The following is a 19,591-nucleotide window of genomic DNA, read 5'->3' on the forward strand; positions in this document are numbered from 1 at the left end:
CAGTTTTTCCTACTTTAAGTACTCTTGTTTAAATATAAGATCGATAATCATACCTTTATTGTTGGAAATCTTGACCCGACGCTCACATAAAACTAATCCGATTAATGTAATATAAAATCTATAAGTATTAAAATCTTAAAAAACCGCAAACATATCCCTATTGAAGGATTGTTGAATTATATGATATTATATAAAAACTAAACTTGTCTTCAATTTCCATAGTCTGCCAATTGCCACCAAGGAAGAGCCAAGTGCAGCCGATGCACATCAACTTACCCCAAACTAAACCCATTAGCATTGATAGACCAGAAAGAGAAGACAATTGTCAAACCGTGTTAAAACTATATTAAATTAAAACCGTATTCAACCTTAGAATGTTTTAATATTGTTTTAACAGTTTGACAATTGTCTTCTCTTTCTAGTCTACCAGTGCTAATGGGTTTAGTTTGGGGTAAGCTGATGTGTATCGGCTGCGCTTGGATCTTCCTTGGTGGCAACTGGCAGACTATGTGAATTGAAGACAAGTTTAGTTTTTTATATAATATCATATAATTCAACAATCCTTCAATAGGGATATGTTCGCAGTTTTTAAGATTTATAGATTTTATATTACATTAATCGGATTAGTTTGATGTGAGTGTCGGGTCAAGATTTCCTACAATAAAGGTATGATATCGATCTTATATTTAAACAAGTCATAAAAACACAGAAATTAGGCCCCATTTTTGTGCAATTATAATTTTAACACTGTATTATGTTTTTATGATAGTAAAAAAAAAAAAATTAAAATAAAAAAAAATTTAAAAAAAAATAATAAAAATAATAAATAAAAAAAAAAAAATATATATATATACATTTGTATCTTGTACAAATCCCAAAACATAGCAAACAAAAAAGTAATAATTTTAAAAATATATATTTAAGATTTCAAACTTAGCAAATTTAACAAAAGGAATTCATTTGCCTGTACTGCAAAGTTTATAGTAATAATGCAACTAACATTAATATCCAAATAAAGTCCATAAAAGCGTGTGTACATAAAGTTACAAAATGAATTTATCAGGATTCTAAATCCTATAAGAAATTTATAAAACAAGTAAATTTTAAAAATAACATTTGTATTGCTATTTAGAAACAAACCTTTTAAGTTTCCTCCATCAGTAGCTACAACCTTAATTATATATTCAGGATTTGTTTCTCTATCCAAACAGCAAACAGCTGTGGTAATGACTCCAGATTCTTCATCAATAGCAAAGATTAAATTGCCATTCTCATTAATTTGATTCTGTTCAATTGTATACCTGAGTTTGGCATTTGTGCCTTCATTAGGATCATCATAATCAGTAGCTGTCATAGTCATCACTGTCATTCCTTTAAAGAAAAATTAAGTTAAAAGCTAGTTATAATTTGTATAAATATCAAAGATTTTAATTAATAAAACTATTCCTACACTAAAATCATTTATTATATAGGTTATCTGATAACTTCTTATATTCATTTTATTTCAGTTACAAAAGGGAAGGATACAAAGGAATCCAGTTTGAACCACATTAGCCTCTAATATACTTAATGCCATCATATCTGTTACAGGTCAGATATCAGTAGCTGGCCTAAACTATTCACATACACATCTACAACATTCCACAGATTCTTGAAGTAATTCCACTGGAACAACCCAAAATGGTTGTCTCTCCACTCCACCTCAACAAGAGCCTTTGGGATAGATTTTTTTCTAAATCTTTTCTTTGGTTCAAACTCAAATGAAGAAGTCTCAAGATGGTAGTTCTGGATTTCATTACCACCTGTATCCTACGACTGCGTAAGTGCGTACTCATGAGCTTTGGTTCAAACTCAAATGAAGAAGTCTCAAGATGGTAGTTCTGGATTTCATTACCACCTGTATCCTACGACTGCGTAAGTGCGTACTCATGAGCTGATCTATATGTTGTGCAGGCTGAAAAATCACACTTTCAAGTTCAAGTCAGATAGGAACACAACCCAGAGATCAAAGTAAAATGTAGCAGACTATCTCATCCACTCAACTGCCATAGAACACAAACAATTTTTAGTCAATAATAAGACATCCATATTGAATAATGTAACTCCTTTACAATACAGTATGGACTATGTTAAGTGTTGATCCACTTTCTCTTGCAGCCTCTAACAGATTTTGTTTCTTTACTGCAGATGACATGTTCTTTAGGCAATGCTAAAGTTTTCCCACTTTTCTTTCCATCTTTGGCAGAACCCACGTTCAACTTTGCTTGACAATTTTTAATTCATTCAACTGGTCCCATGCCACCCCGGCTTCCTTCCCATAACATGACTATCTAAATATGACTTGCCAGTTAATGAAAAATGTGGAGCACTGCCTTTGTGTATATGAGTTAAATCTTTTCCCAATGCTAAATAAATGAGTGCATGGCATTTTAAAGAACCAACAAGTAGATTTTTTCATTTATGGTGTACCATAGTGAACAGTGTGTGTGTTGTAGTTATGCCAAACAAACAGTTTGATATACTGCAACATACTTTGCAATTCCTTTATCTGCCCTCGATTACAGGATTGATTACATTTTCTCTAATATCAATTTCTGGACCATGATTAAGTCCAATAATGAAAATTGTGGCAAAGAATAAATCCTTCTACACAGAAAACTATTTTGTCTGAAGAAGACAACATTGAACAGTGAGGGTATTCCTCTTTACCAGGCAAGATGTATTCAGCAAAGTCCAAGTGTCTGTCCCGATATTCTGCAAATGACTACTGGGCAGAAGAGGGCCTCCATGATCAGTAATGCAATTTCTTTATCAGCATAGTGTGAACTGTGTAAAGCTTCATTCTATTTTATTTTGCAGGTTATCATATGAGTTATCTTGATTGCCATAGAATCTGCTTTGAACAGCTGCAACATTTTCTTTTAGTGTTAATTACTTCCTACATTCCTTCCACCTTTGACAGAATCCGTGAATATCAACTTTTCATGACAACTCTTAGTTGCTTTGGGACCAAAATACTGAATGTCTTCCATGCACAGCTTTGGCACCATCTTTACACTTCAGTAATAAGACTGCCACACTTTGTATCTTGTATCAACTTTTGCAAAACTGTGAATGTTTTGTCATCTTTAAAAAAACATGGCTAATAATAACAAAGGAATTCAATGCAAGAAATTATAAAATTTTTGATAATGAGAAACCAGTTTTTCTTAAGAATTAAATTATAATGAATTTTGTGGCAATCCATTATCATTTCATACAGAAGTATATCAGAAGAAGTACATATGAAGGGCGGGTGAGCGGGCAGGCAGATCCAACAGGGACTACAGTGATAAATGTTGCAAGAAATTCTTGAATGGAAATCACCGTGTTTGTGGGGCATAGGTCATAACAAAAGAACCTATTCCTTGAAGCATACTTTTCTGGGTGTTTTTCCTGAAGACTATTACACAATCACTATAGAAATGTTTTGTAGTACTCCTGGTTTACTGTTCGGCCAGCAAAGCAACCTATGAACACACACTTCTGCATATAAAATTCACCCATCTAGATATAAGCCCATCTATAAAATTCACCCATCTAGACATTAAAATAATAAAGTTCTACATGGCTCATTAGCAGTGATCTACATAAAGATCTCGCCCATGATACTAACATGTCCCAAATACAATAACCCCTTGCGCAGAACAGGTTTGCTCAAGTGCAAACCAATGATATACCCTCTTAATATTAATGGTTCAATGCACTCTCACCACTTATAACTAAATTATTGGGTGTATACCAGCAATCCCAAGAACCTTATCTGCCTTCAAGCTGGAAAGTTTTCTAATAATATTCTGCAATTTCATGCTCCTTAATTTAACTCATGCGATTTTTCTTGGCATGAAGGTTCTTTCACCTTTAAAAATCAATACAAAGTATCTGTTAAATTCATCATCAACATCAGCAGAATTATCCATAGCATTTCTATATCCATTATTTTAGGCCATTTTAAACTTCAGTGCTCTTCACCACTCGGTGATTCTCACACACATCATTTTTTGGTTTGTTAAAGTGGCCAGTAATAATATCCCCATTGTGATATATCTTCTTAAAAGTATTCCCCAATATTTGCTCTCACTGTGCTATCTGACCAGTTACAGACTAGAGTTACATCCCAATCCCTTACCTGAAATCAGAGCCCATACTTTTACTTTTAACAACTATAATGTTCACTGTCCAGATTACAACTCCATGAGCACTTCCTGTGCTATCAGTTCCATAATGCTATCAGGCTCATGAATGATTATCAGGTCTAGAATATTCTTGCCATGAAGGTAATGAAATTTTGGATAAAATTTATTGCACTGATGAAGCCTGTTTCCAGCTTAGCAGCTATATCACAGACGAAAGACAATTGGAAAATATGGAGAACTGAAAATCCACACATTTTTTGAGACCTCCCACCACACACAACCAAAAAATCTGTTTAGTGTGGCATATCTTGAAGTAGCCCACATTTTTTGAACAACTATCACCTCTGATGTTTAAAAAGGCATGCAATTTATGCATTGTTAGAAGAAAATGAAAGAGAGGTATGTCTCTAACAGGACAAGATAACCTGAAGTAATACACACCCAATCCACTGAAATATTGCAGAGTATTTTTTTGGGATTGAATCATATTACAAGGACTTTGGCCACCTAGGCCTCCTAATTGGTCAAAGATAACAATTTAATGACCCCTATAAAAAAGAAGTCTGTGGATTAACATCTGCAGACTTCTGCTGTTTATGGGGGTTATTAAAGCAGAAAGCTTATGAGAGCAAAGCACACAGCATAAACTCTTTTTCGTCACTTGCAACATGATGAAAAGAGTGAATTTGTTTCTAACAACAGAGGTAACTTTCAGCATTGTTTATAAACTATTACCTGTTAGTTATTCTGATAATAAATTTCATTTTATTTTGATTGTTTTTGGGTTTACTTTTAAAATGAACACACTATATAAGAGAAACAAAAAAACTTCCAACTTTCAAAAAGAGCAATTAGAAGTCTCAATTCAGGTAGTTATCCCTATAGTGGAATACAAAATTTATAGTTACACTACAATATGGCCCATTTTCATAAAATCTGGTTACTTAATACACAATGAGCCAAAGTTAAATCACATTATAAAATTCCCACAAGATTTAAATACAAAAGGTAATATCCATAATATGTATAAAGCAAGATAAAGAATTTTACCTGCAGTTCCATTTTCTGTAACATTTCCCATGTATATTGAGTAAGGAAAAAAGGGAGCATTGTCATTAATATCTTTTAAATTAACCAAAACATCAGCATATCCAACTAGTCCATTTCCACCTTCATCATCAGCATAAACAGTAAATCGCCACTGCGATCTGCCATGTGGCAGGTCTCTGTCAAGTGGCTTTAAAACATAGATATCACCAGCAGTGCTGTTTATTGAAAACTTATTGTTAGACAAATTCTGGTCATCTATTCCTTGTCCAGTTAAAAAATATACTATCTCTGAATGGCGGTCTAAATCCCCATCTACTGCTGTCACCTACATTATACCACAGAAGAGAAAAAAAAAAAAAAAAAAAAAAAAACATAACTAATTGCTACTAATCAGCTATTTAGGAAGAAAAAAGTCAAATAAATTAAAAGAATAAAAATACTTAACAGCAATTTTACTTTAAAATTATTATAAAAATTTGAGTAAATAGTTGGGCTTACTAACCAAATCACCTTCAAAGTACCTTTCTTCTGCATACACACTTGCTCCATTGGTTTCAAGCTTTGAAATATTCTTTAAATGTGTTTCTTAGTGCATGTAGGGTCATTTCAGCATTTTGTTTATAACACTGTAGTGCAACAATGACCCCAAAGCCCTATTTTTAGTTTAGGGAACAGCCAGAAGTCAGATGGTGCAAGGTCTGGAGAGTTGGGAGGGTGCATGACAGTGACTTTTTTGCAGCTGAGAACTGCTGAACTGCCACTGCCATGTGACTTGGCACATTGTTATGGTGTAGGATCCAGTCATCCTTCCATTTTTGAGGTCATCTTTGTCTCCCATTCTCATGCAAATGTGTCAAAACTTCAATGTAGTAAGCAGCAGTAATGATTCTCCCACTAGTCACAAATTTGTGGTGCACTATGCCCTCATCAATGAAAAAATGATCAGCATGATTTGATGTTGGATTTTGTTGCATGAGATTTCTTGGGCCATGGGGACAATTTTGTGTGTCATCTGGTCTCAGGATCATAGGCAAACACCCAACTCTTAATCCTCAGTGACCTTTTCTTAGGAAGCTCAGATCCTGCATAGATTTTTTTAACAAATCATCTGTGATGGCTTTCCTGCAGTGCATTTGATTATCTTACAACAAGCATGGAACACTTTACATACATGCACATCCCTAAATCTTGCCATCATTGTATATACTGAGCCTACAGGCAGTCCAACTTCATGAGCAATCAACAAGTCATTCGCCTATCATTTTGTATGAGTTCCTTCACTTCTGAAACACTTTCATCATTCCACATTGAAAAGTGTCCACTAGAGACTAGAGTTACGTCCCAATCCCTTACCTGAAATCAGAGCCCATACTTTTACTTTTAACATGGTAGACTGCAGGGAAGACTATATAATTCATATTCCAATCGTAAACTGCTGTTTTTTTTCAAAACATCATCTCTATAAACTTTCTGTAACGTTTGCAGCACCTTTGTAGCACGTTTCCCAAGTTGAAAGAACTTAATGTTAGCACATTCTTCAAATTGCAACATTCGGTGACACAAGTGAAGTGGCTGAGTCAGTTCCCACTTGGCATATGTGTGCACCAAGGTTAACATCAGCACCCCACAAAACCTTACGGCCACAACATAAACCATTAAAATACAAGTGTGAAGTTTTTGGTGCACTGTTTATTCATGACTCATGAATAAACAGTGCACCAATAGCAATTAATAATTTATTCCACTGTGGGTTGCTGTGGAATACGTCCACTTATGAATGACACTTTCCATATTATTTCTCATATACAAAATTTTATTTCCTTCTGTCATGCATATTTGTCTAGAAAGGCAACATAATGCAGTTATGTAGCCTTTCTAGCCAGGTAACGTATAACACTACCAGTTATACATTACCTGGCTACTTTATTAGAACCATGGATAAATGCTATAGGCTATGGGCAACAATCTGTGCAAAAAATATGCAAATCAAAGCAGTCACAGAGCATGTGACATATGCAAGAAAATACTATAAAGCCATGTGACCTGGCTAGTGCCTAAATCAAGTTCACTGCTAATTGGGAATGGACAGGATCTTACAGACTTCTGAAGAAATGACTGTTTGGGTATAGAGTTTCACTTGTCAAGTGTTCAATAAATAGTGCTGTTTGAGTCCGTGAATGGATGGAAAACATCTGCATGAGGATAGTAACCGTGATCAAAAATGTAAAGTAATGGAATGAGGTGTTCCATATCTGGAGTGGGTTACCAAGCATTATCATCACCAAACAATGGAACATTAACCACTACATTTGATGTGGGAATGTTACAAGCTATCAGTGCAAGCAGTATGTGAAGAAGCCTTAACAGACTGCCATGTGAGGCGAGGAAACTTTCAGTGACGCCAATGATCTCTAAATGCTAAAAAGAAAATACGTAATTTAGTGCCAGGACCATAAAGAATGGGTGCGTAATGGTGTGGTTCATGTTTCTATAGCATAGCCGTGGTTTGCTGATCTCACTAGAGGGCACTGTGAATTTTACACCTTATCTGAACATCACTGTGGAGCACACACCCAGAAACACTATTCAGATAGACTGGACAATTCAACCAACCACTGCACCAAATGCATTATAGTAGTTAGTGGAATACAAGGAAGACTTCAAGTATCTGCTTTGCTCAGCCCAATCCCTGAATCTCAATCATCACGTATAGCATGAAGTGGAAAGGTATGTTCACCAGTATGATCCCCTGCTGCATCAATCCAGGAATTGAGAACAATTTTATTACATGAATGGTTCAATATTATTCATGTTTCATGAATGATTCAATAATATTCCTATCAACACCTTGTTGACTCTGTGCAGTGTCACATCAGCAGCAATTCAAACTAAAGGTTGATCAGAACAAAATGTATCCAGTCTAAATAAGCAGCCAAGCAGTGTATGGAAGAAAAACTGCCAGTTAAACACATAATGAAAGTTAGTCTTTAACCAAAATAATTTCTATGAATATAATTTCTAGTATGGGATGTTTGTTCAAAGCAGATGATTTTTCTTGAGAGCTAACCATGTTATCCATGTGTAGTTATTGTTAAAGGTGCAGGGTTTCTATTTCAATACAGAAGTTGAAACAATTAAATAAATACCAATTAACATTAGCTTTCTATTTAGCTATCTTGGGTAGTATGTTCTCTCGAAAAACAGAGTGATGAGAAGTTTATTATCATCCAGAGTGTCTCCCAACAGAACAGGCTTCACAAATAAACCTATAGTCAAACCTGCAATGGTACCAACAAGCATAATGGTTCTCTAGCTTATTTTATTTTTCCCCTTGTCCTACTCTCTCTGATGATGAACTTCAAAGGCTATTTTTACAACCACAATCTTTTTTTCACAGTCCTCCAGTCCTATCCTTGGCCCACTTTGGGCATTTCAGACCACTGAATAATCAAACATTATGACAGCAATCACTTTACTACACAATAAACAAAACTGATGTGTACAGCTGTATTCTAGATCTGTACAATTCAGAGTGTCAATCAGCTGCTTTAAACTTCATATTTTGCATGACTATTCCACCATGGTGCACATTCTATGGTCAGCTCCAATCATTACATGTTAAAAATCAGCTTTCTAAATAAGGGACAACTTAAACTATTACACAAGTATTCCATGATAAAACTATAACAGAGTACTTGAGCAAAACTATTGATTGGTGGAACAGACTTCCAGCTTTTGTTCTGGAAGTTGATAGCGTAAATAAATTTAAGGCTGAACTGGACAGGCATTTGGAACGAATGGAGGGGTGAAATGGAAGGGGTTTTTTTTTTTTAGGCTTATGCTGCATAAGCTTGCTTTCCTGCATCACATGCCTATACTAATGCTAATGCTAAAAACCACTATATCATGGAGAATATCCAAGAAATGTACACTGGCTGGCTGTTAATTTATTTCTTCCTATCATTCTTTCCATTCAAGCCTTGAAAGGATTTTCTGTTATTACCTTGTGAATTTGGCAAAATCTTTTTCTTTAAAAAAAAAAAAAAGTATGTGATGTGTTAACACCAAATCATCAGTAAGCCGCACCATAGTTTTGATTTCACAAATGCCAAAAAAAAAAAAAAAATATATATATATATATATATATATATAAAAAACTTATTGAACTGTAGGAAAAAGGAAGATATGTGGTTAGTCATGCTGAAATACACTACCCATAAAGTTTCACAACCAACTGACTCTTCCTGGATAAGCAACTCAGACCAGTATAGAAAGATGTATGAGCCACACAAGTTAGTTGTTTTTTGTTTTGCATGTAAAAGGAAACTGACTGATTTCAAGAAGGGAAGTTATTGTTGGATGCCACATTGCTGGCCTGTTGATTTGTAGAATTGCTGGCCGCTTACACCATCCAAAGTCAACTGCCAGTAGTGTTAACATGAAATAGAAGTATGATAGTATCATAACTATGCAGTAATACATAAAAAAGACCAGAGAAGATCACTCCACATGACCAGAGGGTACTCAGAAGAGTAGTACAATGATCTTGTAAGGCATCCCTGAAAAAAATGAAACAGGAGTTTAAGGCATCAGAGAGTTCAGGTCTGTACAAACACACTACATATACACAGAATCCATTTTCACAGGAAAGAGGTAGGAAATAAGCCAAACATCAACAACAATCAGTGGTCTCACCTTGCATGGTGCAACGAAAGACAAGATTTATCCAAAAAGTAGTGTGAAGGCATTTGCTGCTGGAATGCATTGTGCGAATGATAAAGGTTGGAGGAGCTAGGGTTATAGTGGAGAATAATTTCTTGCGGTGTGGCCTAGGACCTTTGTAATTCTATATAATTCATAGGGAACCATGAATTCTGACACCTGCATTAACATTTGACAATTCCATGCTCCACAGAATGTGAGAGTTCTTTGGCAGAGGCCATGTTTGTTTCAACAGGATAATACTCCATTAATGCCACTGGTGATGTGTGAGAATGGGTCATGAACATGAACACACACAAAGGTTGCAATGACCAATGAAGAATTGAATCCTGGGAACACTTCCCAAAAACTGAAATGTTGGGTGAGGGAAAGACCAAAGCATTTCATATCAGCAGTTCAAATGGCCACTGTTCTGTAGAAGAACTATACCTGCTGCAGTCTACCATTTGTTAGTGGAAACCTACCAAAAAGAGCAGAATATGTTATAGCAATTGGTGTATTATTATTGTGAAAATAATGTATCCAGCTACTTTTTGTGGGGAAGTTTTATAAATAAATAATACAAGAAAAGGACACCAACAGACAGGTCATGTGAACAGTTAAAGTGACTTTACTGTGCTAAGTGAATTACAGAGTGCACCAATTTACTACAATATATCAACTTAATATTGCAAACATTTCTGCAACCTGTTTAAATCCCGTCATCAGGCCTAAGAATTGATGCAGACAGAACATTAAGTGGAAGTTAACACACATTTCAACCCTTCTTCATAGGCTTTCTTCAATGAATTTTTTTTTAAAGGGAGTTAGTTTAAATAAAGATCATACAAACTTCATGTTAAGACCGCAGAATAAAAATATTACAGAATAGTCTTTTTGAGATTTTTATCTTGTGATCTTAACATAAATATGGCTTAGTGTAAACAGATATTTAAATTTATTATTACACTAACCTGTAAATAAAATAAATTAACCCACTGCAGATATACAAAGGCATCAAAACAGATGGCAACTCCATTAAAATTAATGTTAATTCATATTTGATAAAAAAAAAAAAAAAAAAAAAAAGTGAAATAAATGGTAACAGGCCAAGAAATAGACCAAAAGGAAGGGACATGGTATCAAGCAACAAGCAAGCATCATAGGTCTTTATTTCTATACTATGATAGTCTTAATTCAATACCAAATGTTTAACTCTTCTTTTGGGCATAACTAATTAACACCAAATGAAATTTACAAGAGAACTCTTACCATATAAAATATATTTTATACTTTTAACAGTGCATACCTTTCATTTATTTGAACTAAAAAAAAAAAAATAAATAAATAAACACCTACCTTCAAAATTTTCTTAGGGAGTCCCTTGGAATCTTCTTCTAGAATTGCAGTCTCATAAGAGGATTGATCAAATTTTGGAGGTAAGTCATTGATATCCTTCACTTTTACATATACTGTTGTGAAGTTTTCAAATAGTGTGTCCGATACCACCAAAGTAAGATTATACTGGAAGGGTAGGGGAGGAAAAAAAAGTACGGCTGAAAAATCACATATGCAACAAGAAATATGATTGTGACATTTTTAAATATCAGGTTCTGTCAAAAACAACTGACAAATCTATTTTACATACTTTAGGAGTGTGAAAAATAGATATTTTCAATCTTGAAGATATTGAATGCAATAAATATTTCCCTCAAACATTATACATTCTTGAACACATTTTTCTCATAAAAGAGAAAACAAAAAATAAATAAAAAATATCAAATAATACTAATATTATTATAGCTAGTTATCATATTAGATTACATGCATGATATGCTATCAAGGGCTAGCACCATTCAATACATCCAAATAACAATCAGCGATAGCTATTTGTTTCTGATTTCCATTTGCCAGCAATTGAAAGACCTAATATGCCAAAATGCCAAAGCGAGATGAGAAAATGTGCCAAAACAATTTTTTTTATCAAAATTTAGAAGCACATTGGCAAAATAACAAATCCCAATAGACAGCAGATTTAACAAATATACATAGAAATTATATGTTATAAGATGAGCAGGTGCGTGTATGTGTGTGTGGGGGAATGAAAAAAGCACACACATATATATGCATACTTCTGTACACATACAGCTGTCTAGAAACTACAGGGATGTGCTGCTATCTGTCAATTTTGTTTACAAGTAACAGCAGCAAATTCTACTTCATCAATAAAGGAGACATTTACTTACAAAAGCCAAGATTCAAGAAATTCTCACTAATTCAGTTTCTTCTGAAATTTGGATCAACAAATTGATGACTTTGCTTATTGGAGGCTTGAAGTGGTGAAACCCATGTTTAGTCTCTAGAGCAAAGTTTCCGGCATCCCCCTCCCCCCATACTTCTCCTTCAACCCATGCACGGTACTAAGTACTATAGGTTTTGATACCTTTCGTGTTTGGGGATTTCATAAAATATATATATAAATTACAAATGAAATTAAGTCCCGTATCCTGAGTGGAAACAGATATGTTCATGCACATGAAAAACTAATGAAGTCCAGAATACTGAACAGACGTTTAAAATTAAGAATATACAAAAGTCTCGATAGACCAGTTGTGACATACGGTTGTGAAGCTTGGACATTAACGACTAAAGATGAGCAGTTGTTAAATGTTTGGGCATAGAATTTTATGAAACGTTTTTGGGCCCGTACAAGACATTGATGGATCCTGGAGGATCAGAATGAAGCATGAACTTGACCATCTTATTCAGGGTGCAAACATCATCAGATTTGTGAAGAGCCAAAAACTTGCCTGGTTGGGACATGTTATGAGAATGGATGGCAGCAGAACAACTGAAAGTATAATGAAATGGAAACTTACTGGTAGGAGGGTGAGAGGAAGAACATGGAAATGATGGATGGATGATGCAGATGAGGACTTAAAGATCATGAGAATAAGAAGTTGGAGAAGTTTGACTTCTGGGAGGGCTTATTGTTGGAACATCGGTGAGGAGGCTAAGACCCACCCTGGGTTATAAAAGCCAGAAGAAGAAGAATTCATATTATATTCACCATATAGTACAAGGAAGCCACAGGCTTTTGCTGTGCTGACAAAAAAAAAAAAAACAAAAAACCAGCAAGTAGATAAGAAAATACAAATATGCTTCCCTCCTCACACAGGTAACTACACAGTTTAACTTTGAATTTATTCAAGCTGTCAGCCTCAACTACCTGTGAGGGAAATTTGTTCCAGCAATCAATTACTTGCTGGCTAAAAGAAAACTTCCTGTTTTCTAACCTAAATCTCAACCCCTGAAATTTGAATTTATGGCCCCTAGTTTGGGAATTCTTTAAAACAGTGAAAATTCCACCATCATTTTTCTAATCCTCTCAGAGCCTTATAAACCTCAATCAGGTCACCTCTGATGTGCATAGTTGCCAAGCTCTGTAGCCCACATAATGAGTCTTCCCTGTATGGTCATACTTTTGTCACTCTCATCATTCAAGAACACAATATTCATATGTGGTCTTGCAATTGCCTTATACAGTGGAACTATCTCCCTATCTCTACTGGTGAATATACAATAAATCATTGATAGCACACCACGGGCTTTCCTGGCTGCCTAATTGCACTGCTCAGGAAATTTCATACCTGCACATATTTAACACCAAGTTATCTTTCCTCCTCCACTATTTTTAATTCAATCCCACCAATTGCATAATTTATTTGGGGGTTACTATTCCCCAAGTGTAAGACTTTGCATTTAGTGGTATTAAAACATCACTGCCACTTCTCTGACTATCTCTGAAGTCTGTTCAAGTCATCCTGAAGGAGGGCTGCTTGGAACTGAATCATTAATGACTCTACCAATCTTTACATGTCCCACAAATTTTAACATTATGCCTTTCTATCCCTTCGGCAATGTAATTTATGAAAATGAGAAATAACAGTGTCCAAGAATCCTTGAGGGGCTCCACTCTTGGCATTACACCAATCTGAAGAATATCTATTAATCACAACTCTCTGCTTCTGCCCTGCAACCACCCAGCAACCCTTCTTAGAATCTTGCCAGAAATCTCAACCTGTTCACAAGCTTGTAAGGTAACCTCTCATGAGGAGTCAAGTCAAATGCTTTTCTAAAGTCCAAATAAACTATATAAAAATTGTTCCCTATATCCGGGTCATGAGAAACTGTCAAAATTGTTCCCTACATCCAGGTCATGAGAAACTGTGTCAAAATAGCCTACTAAGTTTAAACATTATTTTCCCTTAACAATGCCATGTTGTGTCTCCTTCAGGATGCCATATCTATCTAAATGAACCTGAATTACACTCTTAATCATTGCCTCTAAGATTTTTCCTACAACTGAAGTCAGACTAGCTGGTCTGCAGTTACCACCCTTATGTATTGGCAATATGTTGGCACTTCTCCAATCCAAAGGAATCTCCCAAGTATAAAAGATTCCCTCATAATTATCTTCATTGGTTCAATACACTCACTCATGCTATCCCTCAAAACTACAGGGTATATGCTATCAACTCCAGGAGACTTACTTGCCTTTATACTCAAGCTTTTCAAATTAACAATCACCTGTAATTATAACATCACTAAAATTTTGTATACCTCAACCTCAATTGCACAGCCTCTTTCTCAGCAGTATCTTTCAGGATCTTTCATCAGTAAAAACCAATGCAAAGCACCTATTCAATCCATCCATAACATCAGATGGGTTATCTAAGACTTTCCAACATCTAGTGCACAGCGGTCCGATCTGATTGGCTTTCTTCTTCTTCTTCATATTCACACATGAAAAATTCCTTGTCCTCATTCTTTGCACTCTTGGCCAATGCTTTCTCATATGCAGCCTTGCCTCCCTTACCTTATTTGTACTATTACAGACCAACTTGTAACTGTTGTAGGCTTCAGTACGTTTCATCACTCTGTAACTGTCCTGTGCTATCTTTTTCTGCTCTATTTCATCGGCCAGCTCAGCAGTAATCGTTTGTTATTTGGTTTTTAGGAGCATTAGCAACTAAGGCCATATTGCTCTGGGGATATGCAGTGGTCATTCCCTGACCTATCCGCATCCTCTGTATTTGGTGGGCATGGGCTCAAACCTCGGTCTAATCAATAATCATGCACTGCTGCTCCTGCCACCTGGCTACGGAGGCGCCTGCGCAGTAATCCATTTTGGCATCCTCCAAATACAATGGTATGTATGCATTCATGGCTTCTGTGATTTTTACTTTAAAAGTATTCCATAATTCAAATGTATTCGTCCTCCCACAGCAATCTGCTCAATTCATGGGTGTCATAATGCCTTAAACTGTCAAGGTTCCCCTTTTCAAATATAATAGACAGTGCGGTATTAAAAAACAAACTAACATAGCCTTTATTTATTTATTTTTTGCTATTTATTTCTTTTTTGGGCACATTTAACAGCATTCATGTATAGTTTTCAATTTTTTACAAACTTCCAGGATTAAAAAAAAAAAAAAAAAAAAACTCAACTTCAGATGACTAATATACTATCTAGAATGCCACTCAGGAAACGGTTGAGGAAGTATAATTAAAAACCCCTTAAGTACATAAATAACTTATACAGTTTCTAGCAGATTGAATATGATGAAATAAATCAATAAAATTCAAAATGAACTACCAACAGAAATTAAAATATATATATATATACATATATACCAACTAATCAAACTACAAAGATCAACCATCAGCAAATAATAAAATCACTTATCAGCAAATAATAAAAGTTCAAAGTTTGAATAAAATTGACCTCTTGGTTGATTTTTATTAACCCAATTCAATGTGCATATGGGAGTTACCTAGCCAAATTTGGGAGGAGACGCTGACCGGGAGAAAAAAGCGACAAAAATTAAACTTTTCTTCAAGTAAGAAAAGTGCAAAAAAAAAGAAAAAAAAAAAAAAAAATTTTGTAACAAGTAGTAAAATTCGTAATTAATATAAAAGTTATTCATAATGAATACAATTTTTCTCATTAATTTTCAGAATTAAAATTCGACATGAGTAAAATTAAAATATTATGAACTTAATTGCAAGTTATGATTATTCATATATGGCTATTTCCAACAGAGTCACCTAATGTTTACTCTTAAATAGTCCTACTAAAATAAGGTTATCTGAATTTTCTTCTCTTGATTATGGTGATTAATTCTTTATCAGATCTTAGTATTAAAGTAATTGATTTATTACTTTAATACTAAGAGATAAAATTTTAAAGGAAAAACAAGTTTCTTTACATTTACTCAATTTCATTTGCAAATTAAAAATCATTAAAAATTATATGCTAAAATTTTTACCTCCTTTCGTGTTTCATAATCAAGAGGGCTAGCAACATATATTGCTCCTGTCTCATTTTTCACAGCAAAAGCACCACCTACATTTCCCTGTGTAATTTCATATCGAATCCTAGATGCTAAAAAAGAAAATTACTTCATGATAAATCCACTGCACAGTAATTACATAGTTCCAAAATCATTAGAGTTCTTTGAAGGATATTTAAATTAAAAAACAGTTACCCAAAACTTTCTTTTAAAAAAGTAAATCCAAGATTTAAAGTCAAAAATGGATGGGAAGTGAATTGGTGAAGTGTATGAAAATTTTCATAGAAGCTCTAACCTTTCAGCCATTTTACCTCTTTTGCAAAGCACATGATTACCATTAAGAAGTATGGTAACAAAAAATTAACATTTGAAAGGACTTACCTTCATATATAGTAAATGCAGAAGAGTTATGAAGGTGATGGTATCACCATTGAGTATCCTGTGGTCTGATTTTTCATTCATTACAATTTCTGCATGGATTCATGTAACATAATGCTGCAATCAACTACACATGTATTCTTCATTCTAATCCACTGTACCTTAACACATTGTTGGCCATGAATTGAAACCTCCTGGGAGAGTCAGGCAAATACATGTCTGTGAATAATTATAGCAATTTGCAACAAATCACATCCTACATGTAGTTTACTGATTTCACTTGAACACTCCGGTATGGGCAGCTAACAATCTCTATGAATGTTCATGCTTGCAATGCCACAATATTCACAGAAGGCCAGCAGTATGAATTACTAGTCGAACTTAAGATAACACAGGCCTGCAAATTGAAACTTCAGTAATGGGGTTTCCATTCTAATATATTACACCTTCCCTAAGTTTGCTATGCTGATTTCAAAAACAACATCTAATTCTTAGAATCACAAGAATTATCTGCAAACTGCAAAAAGATAATTTTTTTTCCTCCTTATATGAAGCTCATCTAAAATCCTAATTTCTGAACTAGACCGAGCATATTTTCAACAATACTTTCACAACTAATATCTTTCTTGTTCCCTAAGAAAGCTGTAAACATAACTTTTCAGCTCTAGTTGTTGCTGTTTCAGATTGCAGCTAATCAAGAAAACTTTATTACTTGTGCTATAAAGAAAATTTCCTTGAGTTTTGCATAAAATAAGCTTGTAAATTGATTTCAAAGATATGTCAAGCAACTACCACACCTTTCTGAAACCTTTACAAATTGCTTCATTAATCCTGATTTGATAAAAAATGAAAACAATATTTTCTTGGGTCCACCAATTTCATATTCACTTCCCTTTTAAAACTTTCCCAATGTTGGTTTCAATGTTGAGCCTGCTGCCAACAGAAAGCTCTGTCATTCATTTGCATATGAAACATGGCATTTTAGTATGACCTGATTACTAACCTTAAGACATATGTGAAACCTTGAAGTCACCAATTATGCCCATTTAACTTTATTAAAAATAAGTTTGAGATTGTCAAACAATTCCAAATAATATTGGAAATATTAAATGTGCAATTACAATAGAAACATAAATGTTCTCCTTATGGAGGATGCCTTTCAGACTACTTTTGGAGAAGTAATTAACCGTCTCCACTCACGTGGTTTATACACTGGAGTTCCTAAGTAGTCATTAATCTGAAATAATGCCGCAGCAGACAAGTAACTACCTGAGAAAAATATGGAATGAATCCCTTAAAGGATCTGTAATAAGAAAATGATTACTGCAGAAGGCCCAATTTGTTTTCTATGAGGTACTGTGGTTTATATACATTTTCACGCTGGGAATGTCACTTTTGCCACATTACATTTGGAATATGATGAAACCATATTGAGAGCTTTCTGGTCGAAAAGGTACAGAAAAATCAGATCTATGTATGACACACACAATAGGATGTAGATTTAGATACAACACATCCTTTTTATTTATTTTTTTAGTTTTGCACTTTAGATAAGCAAAAATAGCAATCATCTCCAAATCGAAGTCAAAAGAACAAATTCCATGAGAAAATTCCTTCTTTATTTGAACTGGATTTAAATATACATATCAGTAAATATATATATATTAAATGTCTATTTTCAATGTGTCTCAATGTTTCAGCTCAGTAGAATTCACAGCAACTCCATGAATGCAGAAGCAGGTGAAGGAAAATTCAGAGCCAAAGGCACTACTTCTGTTGCTATTATTTTGGAACACCAAATTGGAGTTCATAAACAACAAATTGTTTATGAGCTGTATCTGTTTGGAAAATTTTGCAATTGGTAGCGAGTGATAGGCCTTAAGCCTAACCCGATCAGTTAGGCCTATCGTTCACAATGGCCACCTCAAGAAAACAGCTTCCATATTAACACAGATATGTTTCAATGCTATTAAATAATGTACACATGGAAGGTGTTGCTGAAAGTGAGAACTTGCTCACCAAGTAGCAAAGTGTTTCTCTAGCTGTCCTAAAGAAATATAGTCTGTGTTTTGTCATGAGCAGGTACACGTTGAATGCACACCTAGGAAGAAATATTTTCAATTTGAGACCACTTACAGCCCGATCAGTTAGGCCTATCATTAACAATGGCCGTCTCAAGAAAACAGCTTCATATTAATATATAGATAACTGTCCATTTTTCACATATGGCCTTTACGGAGTCTGTAAAACACCACAATGCAGACACCCCCCCCCCCCCCCCCGGTGCCGGTAGACCCTGAGGGTCTTTACACTTTTGTCAGTTTTTTTTATCTTCTCCTCTTGCACACTGCCTCCCAACAACAGTCTATTTTTTGATTATTGAAAAAGAGGGAGCACAAATGCAACCTCCTACTAATAAAAATTCCAAACTTCATCTATCCCAAATTGGGAAAAGTGGCAGGAGTCAGCTAACCCATAGTGCAATGGTAAAGCCTCTGTCTGGAGGGGCCACATTACTGATCTTGGCCTCCTCAGCACCAGATAAATATGCTACTCAGTCGCCCTAGTGAGTATGACTATCACTGCTATGTAGCATATGAAATGGTGCCTGCATATAACATAGGACATTTCCTTCCCCCCCTTTCTATTCACCACTAATGGAATGTTTTTAATATTTAAATTATATTTGTAAACCGGTCTTTAAGAGAGAATGATTAATTATTGCAAAATTATTGTATTTCATGGAGAGTTTATGGCTCTTTCCGAAAAATAAAAATATACCGAATTTTTATATTTTCCCATTTTTCTGCACAGGCAGGAAGAAATATCTTCAATTTGAGACAACTTTCAGCTCTATCAGTTAGGCCTATCATTCACAATGGCCACTTCAAGAAAATGGCTTCCATACTAACATATAAATTGTTTCAATGC

At 34.7% G+C, this 19,591-nt stretch overlaps 1 protein-coding gene and 1 non-coding gene across 2 annotated transcripts in view; both read right to left on the reverse strand.

The window, feature by feature from the left end:
- LOC150082844 (neural-cadherin-like) overlaps nucleotides 1-19,591 on the reverse strand; it is a 500,869-nt gene that overhangs the window by 256,604 nt on the left and 224,674 nt on the right. Inside the window, exons 16-19 of the mRNA XM_090377625.1 lie at nucleotides 16,259-16,374; nucleotides 11,286-11,450; nucleotides 5,226-5,550; nucleotides 1,141-1,371 (exon numbers count right to left, since the gene is read on the reverse strand). Of these exons, the coding sequence (XP_090233751.1) occupies nucleotides 1,141-1,371; nucleotides 5,226-5,550; nucleotides 11,286-11,450; nucleotides 16,259-16,374 (837 nt within the window). The remainder of the gene's footprint in view (nucleotides 1-1,140; nucleotides 1,372-5,225; nucleotides 5,551-11,285; nucleotides 11,451-16,258; nucleotides 16,375-19,591) is intronic.
- Nucleotides 19,045-19,209, reverse strand: LOC150082845 (U1 spliceosomal RNA). Its single transcript, XR_016547245.1, has one exon. It is a non-coding gene; the product is annotated as a U1 spliceosomal RNA (small nuclear RNA).

The sequence above is a fragment of the Mastigoproctus giganteus genome, chromosome 7 (genome assembly GCF_048544385.1).
Source record: "Mastigoproctus giganteus isolate SK-2022 chromosome 7, ASM4854438v1, whole genome shotgun sequence".
Taxonomy (NCBI): Eukaryota; Metazoa; Arthropoda; class Arachnida; order Uropygi; family Thelyphonidae; genus Mastigoproctus; species Mastigoproctus giganteus.